The following is an 18,456-nucleotide window of genomic DNA, read 5'->3' on the forward strand; positions in this document are numbered from 1 at the left end:
CACACACACACACACACACACACACACACACACACACACACACACACGCACACACACACACACACACACACACACACGGTAATAGTCACCTCCTGTGCTCCGCTACCCTCCGTAGACATAAGCTGATTACTCTGAAAATTGAAAGCTCATATGCAGACGGTGATTCATATGCTGATATACTGTTGTAGATGCACACATGTAGCGACACAAACACACTCACAAACAGGAATATGTTTTGCTGACAGAGACACGGACTCATACGTAATGTGTATTTGCAAAACTCCTCATACTTCTCTTACACACAGACACACACGTTATGTCATTCAGGCTGAAGATGAAAGACATTAAATTAAAAGGCTCTGCATGAGTCTTCCATCTCTCCTCACATCTTTCTTTCCCCCTTTCTCTGTCTAGCCTGACTATCACAGTCTCCAACTCAGAGATGGCGATGCGAATTGTGGAGAAATATATAATGGTCTCCTAATAAGATAGCACTCAACAATAGTTATAGTTATTCTTAAGGTTCCACTAAGCAATTTCACAGGTTGGTGGCCTCAAATGACAGCAGGGAGATTAATGTTTAGGACTCCAATACCCTAGAAATATGTGCCAAGTCAATAAACTCTTCTGGGTAGCAGAACTGCTTTGTGATACAGACACAATGATGGATTTTGTGATTGGCCAATAATAGAGGCAACTCTCACATATATGAAGGAAACTCAAGGTACAAGCTTCCCCGACTAAGACGATTTCAAAATGATCACTGAAGATTTATTATTACTTTTCGTTTTCAAAGTCAAAATTTGAGTTTGTGCAATTCTTTATTTTATGACCAAATACCTTTCCCATCAGCCTCAACTGTACTTTGTGTTTAGCCCCAATTCGCAAATGTTAGCATGCTATAAACTAAAATGCTGATTATACTAAAAGTTAGCATGTTGTCATTGTAATCGTGAGCATGTTAGCATGCTGATGTTAGCGTTTAGCACAGTACAGCCTCATAGAGCTGCTAGCATGGCTTTAGAGTAAATCAGACCAGTAACTCAGGCATAGTTTCTTATCTTACTCTTTATTAGCCACATAGCCCCAGTGTGGAATGATAGATGTCATAGATTAGCCCTTAGGGCGTGCTATTGTATAAAATCTCCCAATGCAGGCCAGAATGCCAAATTATGTGGAATTCTAACTAATTCAAGTTGCTGATCTTGGTGAATACTCCACTGAAAATGTATACGCCCGTGTATTACATGGTGCATAATTAAGAAGACATATTCAAAGTATTTCATAGGTGCCAAAGGAACAAGAGAATGAGAAAAAAGCGTGTGGCCATTACTGCTAGCAGCTTTATATTATTATAGTCCCAGAGCTACTTCTAGGACTATAACATACCGGTGCCATTGGATACAGCTGTTGCATTTCTTAACACTCACTAACAACTGTGAGCTATGGCTATAATTAGTACATTGATGGACCCCTGCTGCTGAGTTATGACCATGGCTATACTTAATATTCTCATTACCTGCCTTGGACTTTGAATGTGTCTTTACCGTTTTTAAATAATTCTCACTGGCTTCAGAGCGCTATGCTACACCATGCAGGCTTCACAAGACAATGGCTTTGAGCTTCAGGGCACGCTAAAACAATAATAATATAAATGCCACAAAATGTTAAGAGCACGATGCCACTGCTGATTTACATCTATGATGGATTTTCATTGTAATTAAGTGTGTGTTCATGTTCCTACATCACTCATTCCTGTGCTCACTTCAATGGCTTCAATAAAAAGATGACAAGTCGAAAGAGACGGATGAGAGTTGGTGATTTTTCAATCCAGCATTTAGTCAGTAAAACCCACCCACTGTATCGGACCAAACAGATGCAGAAAGAAAAGATGCAATCTTACTCTCCATGTTTGCTGCTTGTTTCCCTTCTTTCCTCTTCGCTATCCTCGTCCCAATCTTTTTTCTCAGCTTGCTACACACCTATCTGTTTGAGTTATCAGTTGGGCTGCTAATGACTGCCAGGCTGTCTGCTGTGATAATGGGCTAAACATATGAGATAATGAGCTAACAGTGGACTCCTACACAACTGGGCTGAGTGCAGTGTGCTGTATGGACGTGTGTGTAAGAGGAAGAGAAAAAGATGTATGTGGTTAAATTGGGGATTAAGGGCTCAGCCCTGGCACAAAGACTTGCAGACATCATCACAAAAATAATTTACTTATATTTCTATTGCGGAAAAAACACATTACTTGAATCCCAGTCCTTAAAATCAATGGTTACTTAGCCTAACTCTTTACCTTTTTTTTTTCCTCCTGACACTCACCACCTACTCTGCACATTTTCAAAACACAATGATGTGAATGAAGTGTGTGAACAAGCACAGGAGTGTGAAGTGCCAGCCAGACAGACAGACATCGTCAATTGTGCCAAGGTGAACTAAATCAGCAAATTGGGCAAGTCTTTGCTTCTAAATGTTATTTAATATAATAATCTAATTAAACATAACAGTGCAGACCTTTGTGAGATCCGGGACTCAATAACGTGTCACATTTTAAATGTTGAAGGACCTGAAAGTCTTGGTTTCTGTGAATACCCAAATGAAAGCCATAGTTCTATTCAAAGTATTTGAATGCCTGAATATAACTATGGAGCAGTAACAGACCTTGCATGCCAACACCTGCACATAATTGCACTTTGCTCCTTCTTGCAGAGCTATATATTTATTTTTTTAATTAGAGCATGGGGACGCAAGCATAATTACTTTCCTGTTGCCCACTGCTAGCCACCACTCTTTCTTGTGTGAAAGAAACCACATTTCATCCAGATCGACGTGGCATGAGCACAGACTCAAAAGAACCATTCAGTGCTGAGCGATGGCAGAAGGACTGATGAGTAACTCAACTAAGTGACTCCTTCAGTGATTGCAATCTTAATGTAAATAACATAACTAATTGATTATGTTGTAAACATGACAGTTGCCAGATGATGACTCTAATTAATGTTGACTTTGTATACAATTAATTGATCATACACTCACTTGTGAATACACTGTTATAAAACTCCTATAACATAAATCCTAATAGAATAATTTGGGATCTTGGATGTGCAGTCTTGCATAAAAAGTACTGTTGAAACCAATTATATCAGATAATGAAAAACCTATTGTATTTTGTGTCAGCTTCTCAGTCATTGGGAACTACAGCAAGTGATCCTTCTCTATGCTGTTTCCCCCTGCTGCTATTCCGTCAAGCTGTCAGAGCTAGCACGGAGCCCACACTGTCACTAACTGCACTCCCTGAATACATATCGTTTAATTTTAGTAAAGATGGCAATTCAACTTCAGAGAAAAGAAGACGGACGAGTCTGTAATATGCATTTGAAGAATATATCCAGGATTCAGCAGCAAAAAACAGGTTGAAAAGATAAAGATAGAAGCTAAAGCCTCCAGATCACAGTGTAAAAGAGAACCACAACATCACCTGCCGATCGAGACAGCTACGGTAGTTAATGATTCTCTGCTAATGTTAGCTCCACAGTTTTTTTTTTACGTAGAAACGTAACGTTTTAGAAACGTATATTTCCTCCCAACCTCTCCGGGTAACGAGTCTCAATATTACTCGTGGCCCAGGCACAACATTTAATGACTAGCTCGAAAATGCACAAAACCAGCCGTGGTCGGAGCAGGCCACTTTTATTCTATAATTGCAAAGACTGTGTTCAAGAGGAGGGACTTAGGGAAGGGTCAACTGTGTTTTGAACTTTGTCCTAATATCATGTTACCCTCCAATTTTATTCATATACCTTGCCTTCACGGCTGTACAATGAAATGATTAAAAATATGTTGATGCAATATTTATGTGGCAGCAATATAAATGGTTAATCTGACTGATGTGGTGGATCAAAATACTAATATTTAATATGGCTGTCAGATTGCAACTGACTCATTAGATGTTTTGAGCATTATCTCAATTCTGTCAGCCCTGTTCAGCCATATAATCTAATAAAGCAAAGATACCATGAAATATTGGATGATAAAAATAATTTTCCAAACCGAGCCGAAAGGAAATCACTATGCGAGTGCTACAATGTCAGCTGACAATGACAGAAACCGAAAGCACGAGCAGAGAATTACAGACACGGCCAATCTATGCAGAATATCAATGCTTTGTTTTTGGCTCTGGCTCTGAAGCTGCAGCATATCGTCCACAACTGTTCCTGCACAAATTTGAGTGCTGTGAATACAAAGGTGCCTCACTGGACTATAGACAAACCTGTTTTATTTCAAGGGGGAGTTAGCTGACGGGAGCACGGTTTATGATTGGTAGCAGTACAAAGAAGAGAAAGAAAGTTGAACCCAACCAGGAGGGAGGCAAATGCATACACGCTTGTGTGCATGTGCATGTAAACCGTATGCATGTATGTTGGCTCTCCTGATGTCTGAAATGATGTGCATATTCATATTCTGCACACACAAACCAGCTTATAGCAGATTATTGTTGAATCAGCCCTGATAGCTTGTGTGAATCCCCACAGACAGACAATGTTTCACTGCCTCCCCCTCTGCTGTCTAACACTATAGGCTATGCTTTCTCAGGTGGTCATGAATCCATATTATCCTATCGTGGGACACCTACAAAAAAATCCTTCTCTCTGTAACAGAGCCTCTGCTCTTTGGGAATCATACACTTGACTTTCTTCTTTCACCACCTGTAGGCACAAAAGGTGGCTCTAAAAAGTTTGTGTGCTGTTTCTTGTGGAAGACGGAAGCTGTTCGCAGCTTGGATTCACGGCAGTTGAAAATGAATCCAACAGTGAAACATAGTCACATGATCCAATCCACAGGAAGCCCTTCTGCAGCATTACCTACTTTTCTTCTGTTGATCGTCATGTTTAGTATATTTTAAATAATCCTCTTTTTTTCCAATAGATTAACTAAATGCACTGCTTCTGTCGGAGCTTTTGAGATATATATGCAGGCGATGGCGTGAGAAGGTAGTAATGCATTCAGCTGTAGTATGCAGAGGCCCGGCTCTGCAGGTTCTGAACATGGGATAAACACCAGAGAGATGGATTATGTTGCAGGAGTGCTTCGGGAAGTTTCTATGGTTTTTACTGTTTTGATACGTTTTCGGAGTGACTCTGGGTAACCTTAGGAATTCATTATAATTAAGATAGAGTTGAGTTATATTTCCAGTGGAATATAATTGCAGTAGAACTGCATGAATTTAGAATGGATCCAATTAATGTAAAAATCAATCATGGATTTTCTGTACTTGGATTTTCTGTACTAGAATTGCTTAAAACAACATTTTATCATAAGTTTAATGGTATCGCAGTCTTTTACTGAGAAGACAGACGCGTTTGTTGTCAGTTAAAGGTCTCTCTAATCAGTTAGTTTACAAAATGTCTTTCCTTTGAGACACAATTGATCCAGAGAGCAAAATATTTCCGGCTTGAGGAAGAGTCCTCTAATCTACAGAACTGCATGGGGCTCAGATAAACGGATCTGATATGCAATAAACAAATGATGCTGAAAATCACAACATCAGCTCTGGAGTACCCAAATAATATGACCATGATCGGTTTTTAATGAACATGTGTATTTTCACCATAAGGGGTAAATAGTGTAGGTCCTGCACTTATAATCAGCTCATTTTCCCACCCGTTGCTTACCGTATTATAGCGGTATCAACATGGCGTCTATCAGACTTTATACGTCATTGTTCCTACCTCCAGGACAGATGTCTCTTGTTCCATTTGTTCTGGGGAGTCGGGCTTCGTTTCCTGCGGCCCACTGTCACCTCGGCCCCAGAGACATCTGGTAAAGAACATCTGGGCGTTGTCATTAGGCCCAGCGTGGCTTGGTCTAAAGAGGAGGGAAGACTATAGTTGGTGGTGTTCTTGATTGGATTGAATAATAATTATCATTATTACCCACATGATTCGCCTAAACAAACACAGCCACATACCTAAGACTCCGGTCTCCTTCAGCCCTCCGTACTTCTGCATGGCTTTGATGGCATTGGTCAGGGCCTCCTTGGTCTGAAGCTGACCAGTCACTGGGTCAGGGGGCGGGAGGTAGCCAAACTTGCTCAGCCAGTCCTGGAAGGGAAACCGTAGACACAGAGTTCAAGAGTCATCACAGGCATTTCAAGGACTCCGAGTATCCCAAAGCTGCTGAGAGGGTCTGACACCTGTTCATGTTTACTGTTTGTGAATACCGTGTGTGTATGCACATACATGTTGTGTGCTTGCATGTTGAGCTTTAGCAAAGAAGCAATTGTGAGTTGCCCAACTGAGCTGCAACTTGAACATTGCTCTTCTCTCTCTTGCCTTTTCTCTCCTAAGATCTTACTTTGTCTTGTTTTTCTCTTCCCTTCATCTGTCTCCACGCAACTAAAAGCCCCTTCATGATCTGGGAGCCAATAAGGTGGTGACACAGAGCAATAGCAAGGCATCCTTTCTGTATTGACAATGCCGGTGAAATGCCATTAACTGAATGATTTAGCTCCAGCATAGCTCTCTGTTGGCTGGTATTTGCCTCTTTATCCTTGGCTGGTTTAATGTGCTCTCTCCTCTTGGTTCTGGTTAATAGGCAAGCTGCAGAGCTTTGAATGAACTGAAGTTTCTCTGTTTTTTGGGGGGGAGGCCATTAAAATGTACATCACAGTAATCAAGTAGGCTTGAAATAAAGGCATGAATCAAGTTTTTCAGCATATATTTGATTTATAAATTGTTGCACTTTAACTGTGTTTCTAAATTCAATCGGGCTTGAAGTTTATAACCTGATCTAGGAAAACACCAATCAATGTATGATCAGATTTAATACAGGAAATTAATTTACCCAGATTATTAAACAGCATTTGGATGAGTAGGATTTCAGTTTTCAGCAACGTTTAACTTTAAGAAATGATTCCTCATCCATTTATTTATTTACAAACCTAGTTATGGAGTTAATAGCTACAGCATAACGTCGTTCAGCAAAGATGTACAGTTGCGTGTCATCTGCATAACTATGGAAACATAGTCGGGTTCTCTAATGATGTCACCAAGTGGTTGTATATATACTGAGAATAATATTGGACCATAGCTCCCTTTTGAAACCCCAAAACAAAATGTAATGTAAAACTTTCTTTCTGTATTGTATGTTTTGAAACAGTTTAACACACAGTCTGAAAGACCAACCAACTTTTGAAGACAATTCATTTAGATATCATCGTCAATTGTATCAAATGACGTAGGTACGTCGGAGAGGACAAGGATTGAGACCTTATTTTCATTTGAATTTAGTGCGAGGTTGCTGATTATTTTAGTAAGAGCTGTTTCAGTGCTGTGGTACGTTCTAAAGCCTGACTGAAATTCCTGTCAAAGTATTCAAATTAAGTATACTCCAGACAGTATGTTTACAAAATATGGTTGATTTTTGAGTGTGCTGTTGGACACTATTCCGCCACCATGCAATACAAAAAGAGCTCGAGAAAAATACTGTAAAATAAACAACAAAATAGGATTCAATCTTAAGAAAACATTTTGACGTCTCATTTTACAAAGTTGTTCTTTAGTCATTTTTGGTTATTTTAATATGCATAATGTGGACATTCACATTGTTAATTAAATAATGACTCAATACATTTATAAAAACATACCATTGAAATTCATTCATTGGCTATATGCAACGTCAATTGAGAAAATGTTTGTTGCATGAGCTCTCATCCATCCTACCTGCTAGTCATGGGTTTAACCTGCCAAACAGGAAGTGAGAGCTTCCAATGGGCTTTGTAGTAGAGGGAACTCAGACTGTACCATGTGTGGGGGGATACAAAAAGTACACCAAACAACTTATATTGTTAGTATTTATATGTTAGAGTAATGCTTTGAAATTATGCTGTTTTTACATAGGTTCCTTGATTAAGCACCAACTCAGGTTTGTCTGTTTAAAAGCGAGGGATAGAATTCAGTCGAGAGTAGTTCATTGTTGGCGTTGAAGTTGGTTCAGTTCAGGTTCAGAGCTGCTGGAAGCTTGCTGCTAGCTGCTAGCGGTCCAATAGCCATGGGCCTATCCTAACTTTTCCTTTTTGGAAATACATTTATTTTTGTTTCTATCTATTTTGGTTGTTTTGACAGTTCAAGGTTTTTGCCCAATCAGACTTTGTTGAAGCTGTGTCCCAGCGATTTCCTTGTGAGTTTGACGATATTGTGACAGATAAAAAATATGGCAAGAACCTTAAAAAATGAGACCCAAGTTGTAATAATATTAATAAACCAGAAATTTTCTTTAAATCAAAACAAATGTAACAAGCCTATACGTACGCCTGTGGGCACTGTGTGAATGTGCACTCGTCCATACAGACAACAAGACGTTTATGTTCTTCTTCTCTGTAAGCAAGGTGTGCTAGTGATGGATTACATCTGCCCCGTCTACACAACCGCAATGCCCTGTTTTCACACCCATAAACTTACCACATCAAACTTTTTTGTGGAGCCAGCAACTAATTTAAAGCCTGACATCGTAGCTCATAGGGAGGCAGCAGTAAATGCTGCCAACGAGTTCAGTAACATGCTGAACACTTCTAAATTATATATGTCACTGTGTTTAGGTGAGACTGTGGGTACTTTCAAAAGACTGCACACAAGTCATCGGAGTTCTAACCGTGAAAGAAAAAAAGATTCCTGGATAAGGAGAACAACAAACTTAAGCACACTTACAGTAAAATAGTAATAATTCCCTCTCACAGAGAAGACAGGCAGTGACAGCTCAAAGATACAATTATGATTGTAAGAAGGCAAATGATTTACAAGCATTTCAAATTTAGGGTGTTCACCCGAGGAAAAAAAATGATGCAGTTGGGAGAAAAACAGAAACTGGTCTGTACAACAAATGAATCCTCTGCAAGTCTCTGTCTGGCAATAAGAGCTCAGACGGCTGCACTTCTTTTATCACTCATTAAGATACACGAAGTACAAACACATACATATATACATACACACTCTGAATGCACAAAAAAATGATGTGTATCACTGTACCGCATCCCAAATGAGCTTTTTTTCAAGCCTTTGATGCTGCAGTGGCAACTTGTTTGACTCAACCATTGCGGCAATGTTTTGATTGCTGTGTTGTGGTCTGCATAAAATAAGAGTGTAGACTCTTACTTTCTTGTGCCAGAGTTGTAAAGCAGAACTAAAAGAACATTTTGATTGGCACAGTGTAAAGTGCAACCACTGCTTCAAGCAACATAAAAAAATGTATGCGTTTCTCTCTTTATGATAATTAATTCAGGAGGCTGAGTGTGTGAAGGAAAGATAGAGGAGAGCAGACAAATAAAAGTTTCCTGTCAAAAAATGATCAAGACTTTAAGGTCATCTCAAGAAAACAACCGGAGAGAAAGCATTCTCTTTAAGTTTGATGTCTTCTTTTTCTTCAGTCACACTTATATTACATTATATTAGCTTCTCGGATGGTTGCTGTTTCACTGGCTCTGGAGAAATGCGACACAATTCCAAAGTGATCTGTTGACAAAGCTTAATGCACATTAAAGTCCAGAGCAAATTTGAACCGTTTCTTTCATTTTGCACTTCAAATCTGTGTCTAATCAACTGATTCAATGATGGAACAACGTATGACGTGATTAACCTCGCTCTGAGCTCAGTTCAGTTCTGGAATTTGTGTATATTCAGCAAGCTCAAAGAGATCAAATGCAGTGATCTTCAATGAGATACATTAAAAACACTGTGGCTGCACATTAAAAGGTTATTGGGCATCCATTTCTAAAGAACAATATATAGAGAAAGGCATTCATTTTAAAAGAAAAAATGTAAAATTTAAAAGAGATGGATTGTATTCTAAATCAATGAATGCCACAATAAAGTGTGGGTTTAATGAGCACATAATCCCAACATTACATCCTCTCTCTGCTTACCAAATAGTCAGATAAAGTGTTAACATATTATCAAATCACCACCCATCATTTGTGAAACCTGTCCTTAAGACCATAAACAGGCTACATTTTCTCCTCTTTCTCTCTCCGTTGAAGAGCTGCAGTCCAACAACCCAGAAGCTGGTATTCAATGACTTCAGCAGGGCAAATTATTGCTGACGTGCGGGGCTTGACCTCATGTCCCAACTCAGGCCCAGGGGGTCCTCACCACTTAGCCTTCTTGCTGATAAAAATGACCTACACAGTCCTGGTAAATTAACATTCAGTTTTGATTGGTGTGGTGAAGCAATACCAAAGGAAATATGTTCATGTGAAGTCACATGCTGTTTTTTCTGAAGACTAACTAATGTGATATATGTGCCAGTGTTATAAAATACTGAGTTATATCAAGTTTAAAGGTGGGTTGACTCACGAATGTAAATACATTTTTAAAAGGTTTTTTTATGTTGAAGCAACTCTCATTTGCAAGCTGACTAAAATTCAATGAACATTGAACCCAAAACATAAGTAGCCTACTGTTCCAGTTTATTTGTGATTCTACATCAAAAACACAAAAAACAGGATGTTTCCTGGGTGAAAGCCACGAATCCTCTGTGTGAAATTAAAGTGCTGCCTGCTCTAACTCAACGACAAAAGTTTGGTGTGAAAGGAGAATTTTGACATTTTGGGAAATATGGTTATTTGTTTTCTTGCCAAGAGAAAGAGGAGAAGATCAATGCCACTCTCTGTAAATATGAAGGTGCCTCCAGCAGCCGGATAGCTTAGCATATATAGCACAAATACAGGGAACGTCCACTGATTTCTCATGATAAGACCCTGAAAACATTTCTTTAATCACCTTCTTGCTATCAGCAACTACGAGAAACATCCAATTGTATGCTTATGTTGGAACAATTTTGATTACTTCCTGTCAAACCAATCTGATCAAACCAATGAGGACATCAGCTGAGTGTTAATAAGTAATGCTCAGTCATTAATATTTCATGCTACAAAAAAAAAAGCCCCTTCATTTTTTTTTCGAGATTATTCTTTCAGCAACTCTTTTACAGTCATGCTTGAGAAAAATGTCATTAGCGCGGCAGAGGCCCTCCAGTGCTCTGCAAAACGACATACCCTTGTTTTCTTTCCTCTTTTCATTTGAATACTGGCAGCTGTGCTGCATTTCATCAATCTGAGCAGCACTTTTCATCAATGTCAAACAGCTGACATTTATCATTGGCTGTATAGTTCGTGGGGGACGGGGCTGCGCTGATGCACTTCACTGTGGTACAATAAGACAGCCTCCTACATCAAACTCGTCTGTTGATGTACCACCAACTGCAACAGCAGTCCATTTTCCTCAGTGTGTAACTCCGGCAGATTAAGCTCTTGGTCATCCTTTCTATCAAATCTGTTGATCAATGTGTGTTCCTACTTTCCCCATGTTCTGCACACCTCAAGTCCCTTGGTTGGCTGATATGATGATGTATACCATGAGACAAAAGATATCTGTCAGATGGCAGAGGTTTTACTGTTTGTATTGAGGTAGCTATATCTTCTTTGATAACTGGTTCAGCAATGTTGGAAATCAGCAAGCAGAGGCCCATTTCACCAAGTTTGCATTGGATTTTGGATATCCAGAATTTTTGAATTAATGTGATAAAGTACTTTGATCTCAGCTACTTACTACTTACTGGATTAGCCAGGACAGTATATTGAATTTTGAGGAAATATACAGTTTTTAACTCAAATTACCCGGATGCCACTAAACACCAGGGAATCTTAAAAAAACTGCCACTACAGACGGATAATACAGCCTAATCTTCTATCCAGATATAAATAATTTCTTATCTCAATAACAATATATAGAACAATAGAGCATGCTTTCTGGTAATTCATTTAATAAACAGTCCATGTGAAATAATCACATGGTAAAGCCTTTTTTTGTAAACTCCTTGTTTGACTATTTTCGAATTTTTCTACCATGTCCTTTTATTACATACTATTCATATTTACCAGCCGTGGGGACTGTTAAGAGTAAAGAGTGAGGAGTCAATTGGCGGAGGTGATAATAATTTTATAGAAAAAATAAATAAATATTTCCAGCTATAAACTGTTTGCAAGCATGCACACAATTACAGACTAATCAGTTTAAGACAATAGTGTGACTTAATTACACTGGGGTAATCCCATAAGCAGAATTCCTGAATCATAGGACCTGCAGGAGTTAAACCATAAAACTGAATGAATGGATCAATACAATTTTGCACACTGCTGTTGGAAAACACAATTTCTTTTAACTCACATTTGGGCTCCAAGAAGACATTTAAACATTCTCTGCCACCATTATTGAGCAGAAAGAACCCCGTCCTGAGCTGTATGCACTATTGTATTCTGGGACAATTGGAACTTAAAGGTTAGAGAAGCTTGTGACTGGAAGGTTGCCAGTTGGGACTCCAGTTTGTTAATCGCATTGAACGAATTGGTAATGTAAAGTGTTATGTAAAAACAAAACCACGATCCTCAAATGATGTTCCCGGAGACAATTTTCTGTGTTTTATTTCTCCAAAATGAAAACTGAGGACAACATCAATGTGAAGAACATGTGTTGTTCTGGGACTGGATGTAAAACCTTTTGGATAATACAAAAAATATATATTGCATATACTTTGATATTAAATTATGTTCATGTGACACACCAACTCTCTTCAAAGGATTTGTGACAATAAATTACCTTGAAATAATATACGGAGAGAAATCCTGCACCATATGGTCCTTCAGGACACAACTTTACAAACTCGTTTGCAAACAATCAATTTTGCAAATGTGTGTGAAAAGCATGAAGATAGTTGACTTCCCTAGAATACAGTATCTACATCTACAAGATGCAACTCATTAACACAAGTAAGAAAAACATACACACTTGTGTACTCACCCAAGAGCTCATGCGTACACATTACACAAACACATACTCAAATCTTTTACTTGTATCCAGACTTAAACAATAATTTGCACATTAACACACACATTCTGCTTTTCACTTTCTCACAAATACACACATAATTGAGGCGTTGAGTTGGTATTATGGGGTTTGACATACTCCCAGCCTGTGCTGCAGTATCTGGATGTGAAGGATAATTTATCTCTGTAATCCGGAGCCCTGCTCCCCGTAATCCTTTAATACAGTAAGGTCTGGAGTACAACATTCATAAAAAAAACAGAAGAAAGCTATAAAGAATAGCAGGGCCTGCAAATAGTCAGTGCATTTGGAGTCTATGGTATTTATAGTATGGTATGGTATGGTGTACTTATATTCATGCATAAGGCTGGTTAGCGATGGGAGGAAGCCCTGTTCGACAAAGACAATTACCCAGACTTTTTTTAATTAAATGATATTTTAAATGACTCGTTTCTCAATACAAATTTGTGTCTGTGGGCACAGCAAACTAAGTGAGTTAACTGTTCACCGCCTTTCTGCAACAAGCCCATGGATAAAATAGATTTGAGGTAGAAAGCCAAGTTTCATTTGTGTGAGACATTGATTAATGTGGGCGCAGATTTGAAGCGTTGCTGAAGTGCAGATACATCGGTGTAGTGTTTAAAATGGGACGGATGAGACGGTGAGGCAGCGTGTGGCTGTGTAGGCTTAAGGAAGGACAAGAGTGTTTGGCGATATATTTAATAAAATGTTCTAGGTGCTTTGTTAATAGAAAGATATTTTAAATGTCAACGTGTTTTTTTTATATATTGTTGATAGTTTTTGTAATTGGAAGGGAAGAATAAAAGGTCTTTGGGGGAAATGTTCCTTTCCAACGGGAGCAAGCGTGTCTGTGTTTGATTGATTAGCTCTGCTGCAGAACACTGGCAAAGGGAACAAGAGAAGACTTGCACTGCTTACTTACAAGCAATAGCTGGACAGCATGTTGTGAGCAGTGTTATGGAAGACTATGGAGCGATAGGGCGACCATTTCAGATAGGTTTGCATCCCTTTAATGTAGTTGAGCAGCTAATTAGCTATCTACGAAGAAAGAACAAAAAGAAGAAAGATGCTATTTAAAACAAGCTGAGACTGAGAGTAAACCCTCTGTCCCACTTCTTACCAGATGGTTGTGAGGCACATTGTTTCTTGTTTACCAACCGAACAGAAGATGCTGAAGAAAAAAAGGTAGCCGTTTTTCTATTGTTCTAGCATTTAGTGTGCACAGAGATCTGAAAGAAAAGTACCAGGGAACATGTGAACGCAAGTCACTTTGAAGAATTTGCTCAGCAACTTTATTGTAACTCCTCTTAAGACATTTTCACACTTGCACCAGCCTCTGCAAATATTCACTCATCTCTCAGCTGTTGAGTCGAAGAACGAGTTTCCTGTTTCTGTGTGCGGCTCTGGCAGACCCGCAGGTCAAAAGTCACTGTTGTTTAACTTTGACCTACAGATAGAAACAACTGCATCTTGTGTATGAAAATGGAGGAGTCATTATTCGAACAGAGTACTGTACCATCACCCAGTTTGCACAATATCACACTACAAACTGTAGCATCAGTCTCACATTATTCCATGATCAGCTCTGTCAGATCTGTGACTTTACATCCTTTTTCTGGTCCTTTAATGCAATTCTGTCAGATGGTACAAAACACACACACACACACACACACACACACACACACACACAAACGCACAATGAGTTCTGTGACGATAGTATCACCACGGAAACATCTCTCAAAAGCAGAATCTGTTCTTCCACCGTGGACATGGCTTCCCACAATACCTCCCTGTTTAGCCCTGATTAACAGCTGCTGAGTCCCTTCATCTTCAGCCTCAGTGACAGGAAATGAGTCACTGTGAGACATTCAACCTTGCGACCTCACTGACTCCCAAAAGGTCGTGAAGTAGCACAGACAATTATATTGTTGATATTTTTCCTCCCTACCTAAAAGATGAGGTCAGACCTGCGGCCGACATCCCGGTTATGAAGCTGCACTAGAGTAGAAGTAAAAGTTTGTAGAGGGAGTGGGGAAGCATTCAGAGCATCAAATACGCACAATGCACCTATTTCTAAATACATACTTGCAGCTACAGGTAGTAAGCTTAACAATTGTAATTTTCACCATCATACTACAAATGTTTAGGCTGAGACTGACACTTTGTGGTTCAGAGCAATGTATGTTTTTAATGACAACTCATGCAACAATGACAACAAATTTCCAGGCGGAAATTGCCACGGACAAATTTTGTTCCCTGTCTGACCCTGCATATGTTTCACATACGTGCCTGACAGCAATAGAATTATAGGGGTGATGTAGTTGACTCATCATATTCTTCTGACTATAAATCGCTTTGTGGAAACTACATCAGATGAGGTGGGTTGTATTATATCCCGGACTAGACATTTCCTCTCTCTCTCTCCGAATGCAGTAGGTATCCATCTCTGCACTGCAGAGTGAACCTGTTACATTAAGAGAGTGTTGCATTATGGGTTGTTTGCAGGCGTCAATGTTGCTAGGGTCTGCAAGTTTACCTCAATTCTGTTTACTGTGTGTGTCTCTTTAGAGTAAGTCAGCCCCAAAAGTGTTACACACAACATGTTTTAGTGCCACGGAGAATTTTCCGGTGCAAACCTGTCAAAAGCATATCTAGATATCTTTACTGCAGAAATGGAGTGGAAACCCGAACCATCAATCCAGCAGCAAAGAACTACTGTGGTCATGAAATATCATGATGATGACCTCAAAACAAGTCTGAAAAACGTGGTGTAAGTTTCTGCATTTGTATATGACTGTCAATGTATTTGTATTGGTATCTATGGCTGTATTGGAGTAAGCATCTTTTCCTGATAAAGCAACAGCTTTGACAACACAGAGAGCAAATATCTTATTCTTTAAAAAAAAACATATTTTCCATCTAAATAACATCCAAGGAAATATCCACACATGTAAATGTCTCACATCAAGCAATCTTTTGCTTCTTGTGTTGCGCTCGACTGAGGAGATTTCGCTCAACAGAATCTCATCAGAACCTCCTTGGGCACAAATATGCTATCATTATTCAAAGCAGTTGTAGCAGCTTCACATTTGATACCCCCAGCTTATTGAGAGAGGGATGGTTTACTTAAAGTGTTACACTGGGATGATGTAGGATTCAGGGAATGAAACCTCGCTGAAGTGTGTTTGAATGAGAAACCATTCCAATGGCACATCCTGAGTGCAAACACAATTCACTGAAGAAATGAAGGGTTTAGTCTCATTTGTGCAAACAGATAAGATCAAAGAGGGAGAATATAGGGGGATAGAAATAGAGGGAAATTGGGGTGGACGGACATGCAGCCTGAATGACACACTTAATCCAACAGAAAACTGATTGCCGAGCGGTAAAAGAGCGAGCATTAATCCATGCCTCCAAATCATCCCTCCACTCTGATGCATTTCCCTCACCTTTCCTCTCACTGCTTTTAACATGTTCATGCAAGTGTGTGTTCAGGGTTTACAGCTGCACTCTTTTTGCTAATTGTTTTACGATCCAATGGAGAGAAAAAAGGTGCCGCTTTTTTGACCTCTAGTCCCTGATTTATGTTTTCATTAATTGTCATATGTGGCCAATTATTAAAAATAATTACAATCTAAAACGGTTTAGGGACATCCACTGCTTGAATAAAGATAGCTATGTATCAAATTTGCGTCGATGAATAATTGAATACGATTAGTGCGTGCAAATGTGTGGATTGTTTTATTAAGAGAGAGAACAGACCTTTTATAACACACAGTAGCACAGCAGTAACAGACGTCTGTCCGTATTCATTCTTCCAAAGAACCTCACTTTCAAAAGCTGCACTCTGATCTGCAGGCAACACCACGGTCGTAAGCAAAAGATAATTGACTTGACCAATTAAGTCACCTCAACATAAATACAACCTGCAGAGAGAAATCCAACCTCGTTCTCAACAATCTTTGATTTCCTCAACAGCAGCAAAGTGTTTCAGGCCATAAGCCTCTTCCACTGATACATTATCAGTTATGCCATTAACAAGCACAGATACAATCATGTATTCACAGAAATACAATGAAAATATAGTATTTAATATCTCATTCTGCATAAACAACTTATTTCACAAGACGATCTATGCGCGATAACCCCTCATCATATTTACCATTTTTACGGCTTGTAAAATGATATGATTCACACGATGTTGACCAAGTGAAGGCTCAACATAACAGATGGTGTTTGAAATGTTCCTGCCTCTGAAGAGTAGATGTTGATCCTACACAGTGTCCAGCCTGTAGACTGCTCACACTGGTTATCAACTAGAAATTCTTGGCAGGCAGCAGCAGACTCATTTGTGCTTCTGTTATCGATTCATAAACTGCCTATTGCTTCAAGTATTTATTGAAGTTATGGGTCATGATTTTAAGTGAATAACTGGCTAATGGAAAATGATGACTTTATTCTGTTATGTAAAATCAAGAGAGAATATATTCATTTGAATTGGTAGTTTGTATGATGGTTGAAGAGTTCTCAATTAATGACATTTGAGTGTTATTAATAGTAAACCGGCAATCAGAAAAAACTTTATTCAATTGTAATTTACTTTATTTGTATTGTTTTACTATTTATTTATTTAACTATAACAAGCTGTGATAATTGATCATCAGTGATAAATGTGGTTGTCGCAGCAGGAAACCCAACTTTTGGATGCATGAGAGTATAAAAATCTGTTTGAATCCGTTCACTTCATTTAAAACAAATCTGGGTATTATTCAGGGAAAATAAAAACAATGAGCCTCATGTTACTGAATGGATCTACAGTACAGCCACACCATCGCTTTCTTTTTATACCTCCAATTATCCGGCCCAGTTTTTATATTTAGCACCATTTATATAAGATTTCCTGTTGATGCATAATGGACTTGGCAAATGGCATTGCCTCTGCTTAACAATAAAATATGTGACAAAGAGCCTCTGTAACAAGTGGGTGTAATATAGAATAATATATATATATACATATAACAAATAATCAGAAACACAATGGAACACATCTATGCTTCTTAGTGTTGGTTTCAGTGAGGTTAAAGAGTACTGATGTCACTCGGAGCAACAGCAGCAAAGAAGAGAAGTGCTCTCCTGCAAAATATCTCAACATTAGGTCTCAACATTATACAAATTCATCTTTAGCTCTTTATAAAACCAAAACAGATTTTGTCATCTTAAAAATCTTTACAACTTTTCAGTTCCAATCCAAACAGGAAATGAACCGTGCACAAGAGGACGCTGAAATTTGTACAGCTTGGTTTCGTTCCACTGACTTATTTCAAAAAGAGACTTTGTTTGCAATTAGAAGAGTTAAGTTATTTTAAGTTATTAACTATTTCCCTCAGATTGCATGCAGTGAACTGGGACTGCAGACAGCAGATTCACAGTCAGCAGTTAGATTCAACTAGATGCACTATGTTGCAAGCAGATGGCACACACGCCACCCTGCTGAAACAATCAATCACATCAGTTTTTCTCTCTCCTGCAGATACAATAAGCATATAATGGGACATGAGTC

The 18,456-nt window shown here is 38.8% G+C and overlaps 1 protein-coding gene across 4 annotated transcripts in view; it reads right to left on the bottom strand.

Annotated features, from left to right (window-relative positions):
• LOC116387994 (matrix metalloproteinase-17-like) overlaps positions 1-18,456 on the bottom strand; it is a 57,578-nt gene that overhangs the window by 29,296 nt on the left and 9,826 nt on the right. For 2 of the 4 annotated variants that reach the window (XM_031855527.1, XM_031855528.1), the window contains exons 2-3: positions 5,972-6,104; positions 5,733-5,868 (exon numbers count right to left, since the gene is read on the bottom strand). In XM_031855527.1, coding sequence (XP_031711387.1) covers positions 5,733-5,868; positions 5,972-6,104 — 269 coding nt within the window. Of the gene's footprint in view, positions 1-5,732; positions 5,869-5,971; positions 6,105-7,648; positions 7,698-7,724; positions 7,745-18,456 lie in introns of those variants that run through there. The other 2 variants (XM_031855531.1, XM_031855530.1) reach the window with 2 other exon arrangements.

The sequence above is a fragment of the Anarrhichthys ocellatus genome, unplaced genomic scaffold, assembly GCF_004355925.1.
Source record: "Anarrhichthys ocellatus isolate YVR2014 unplaced genomic scaffold, GSC_Weel_1.0 scaffold16, whole genome shotgun sequence".
In the NCBI taxonomy this organism is placed as follows: Eukaryota; Metazoa; Chordata; class Actinopteri; order Perciformes; family Anarhichadidae; genus Anarrhichthys; species Anarrhichthys ocellatus.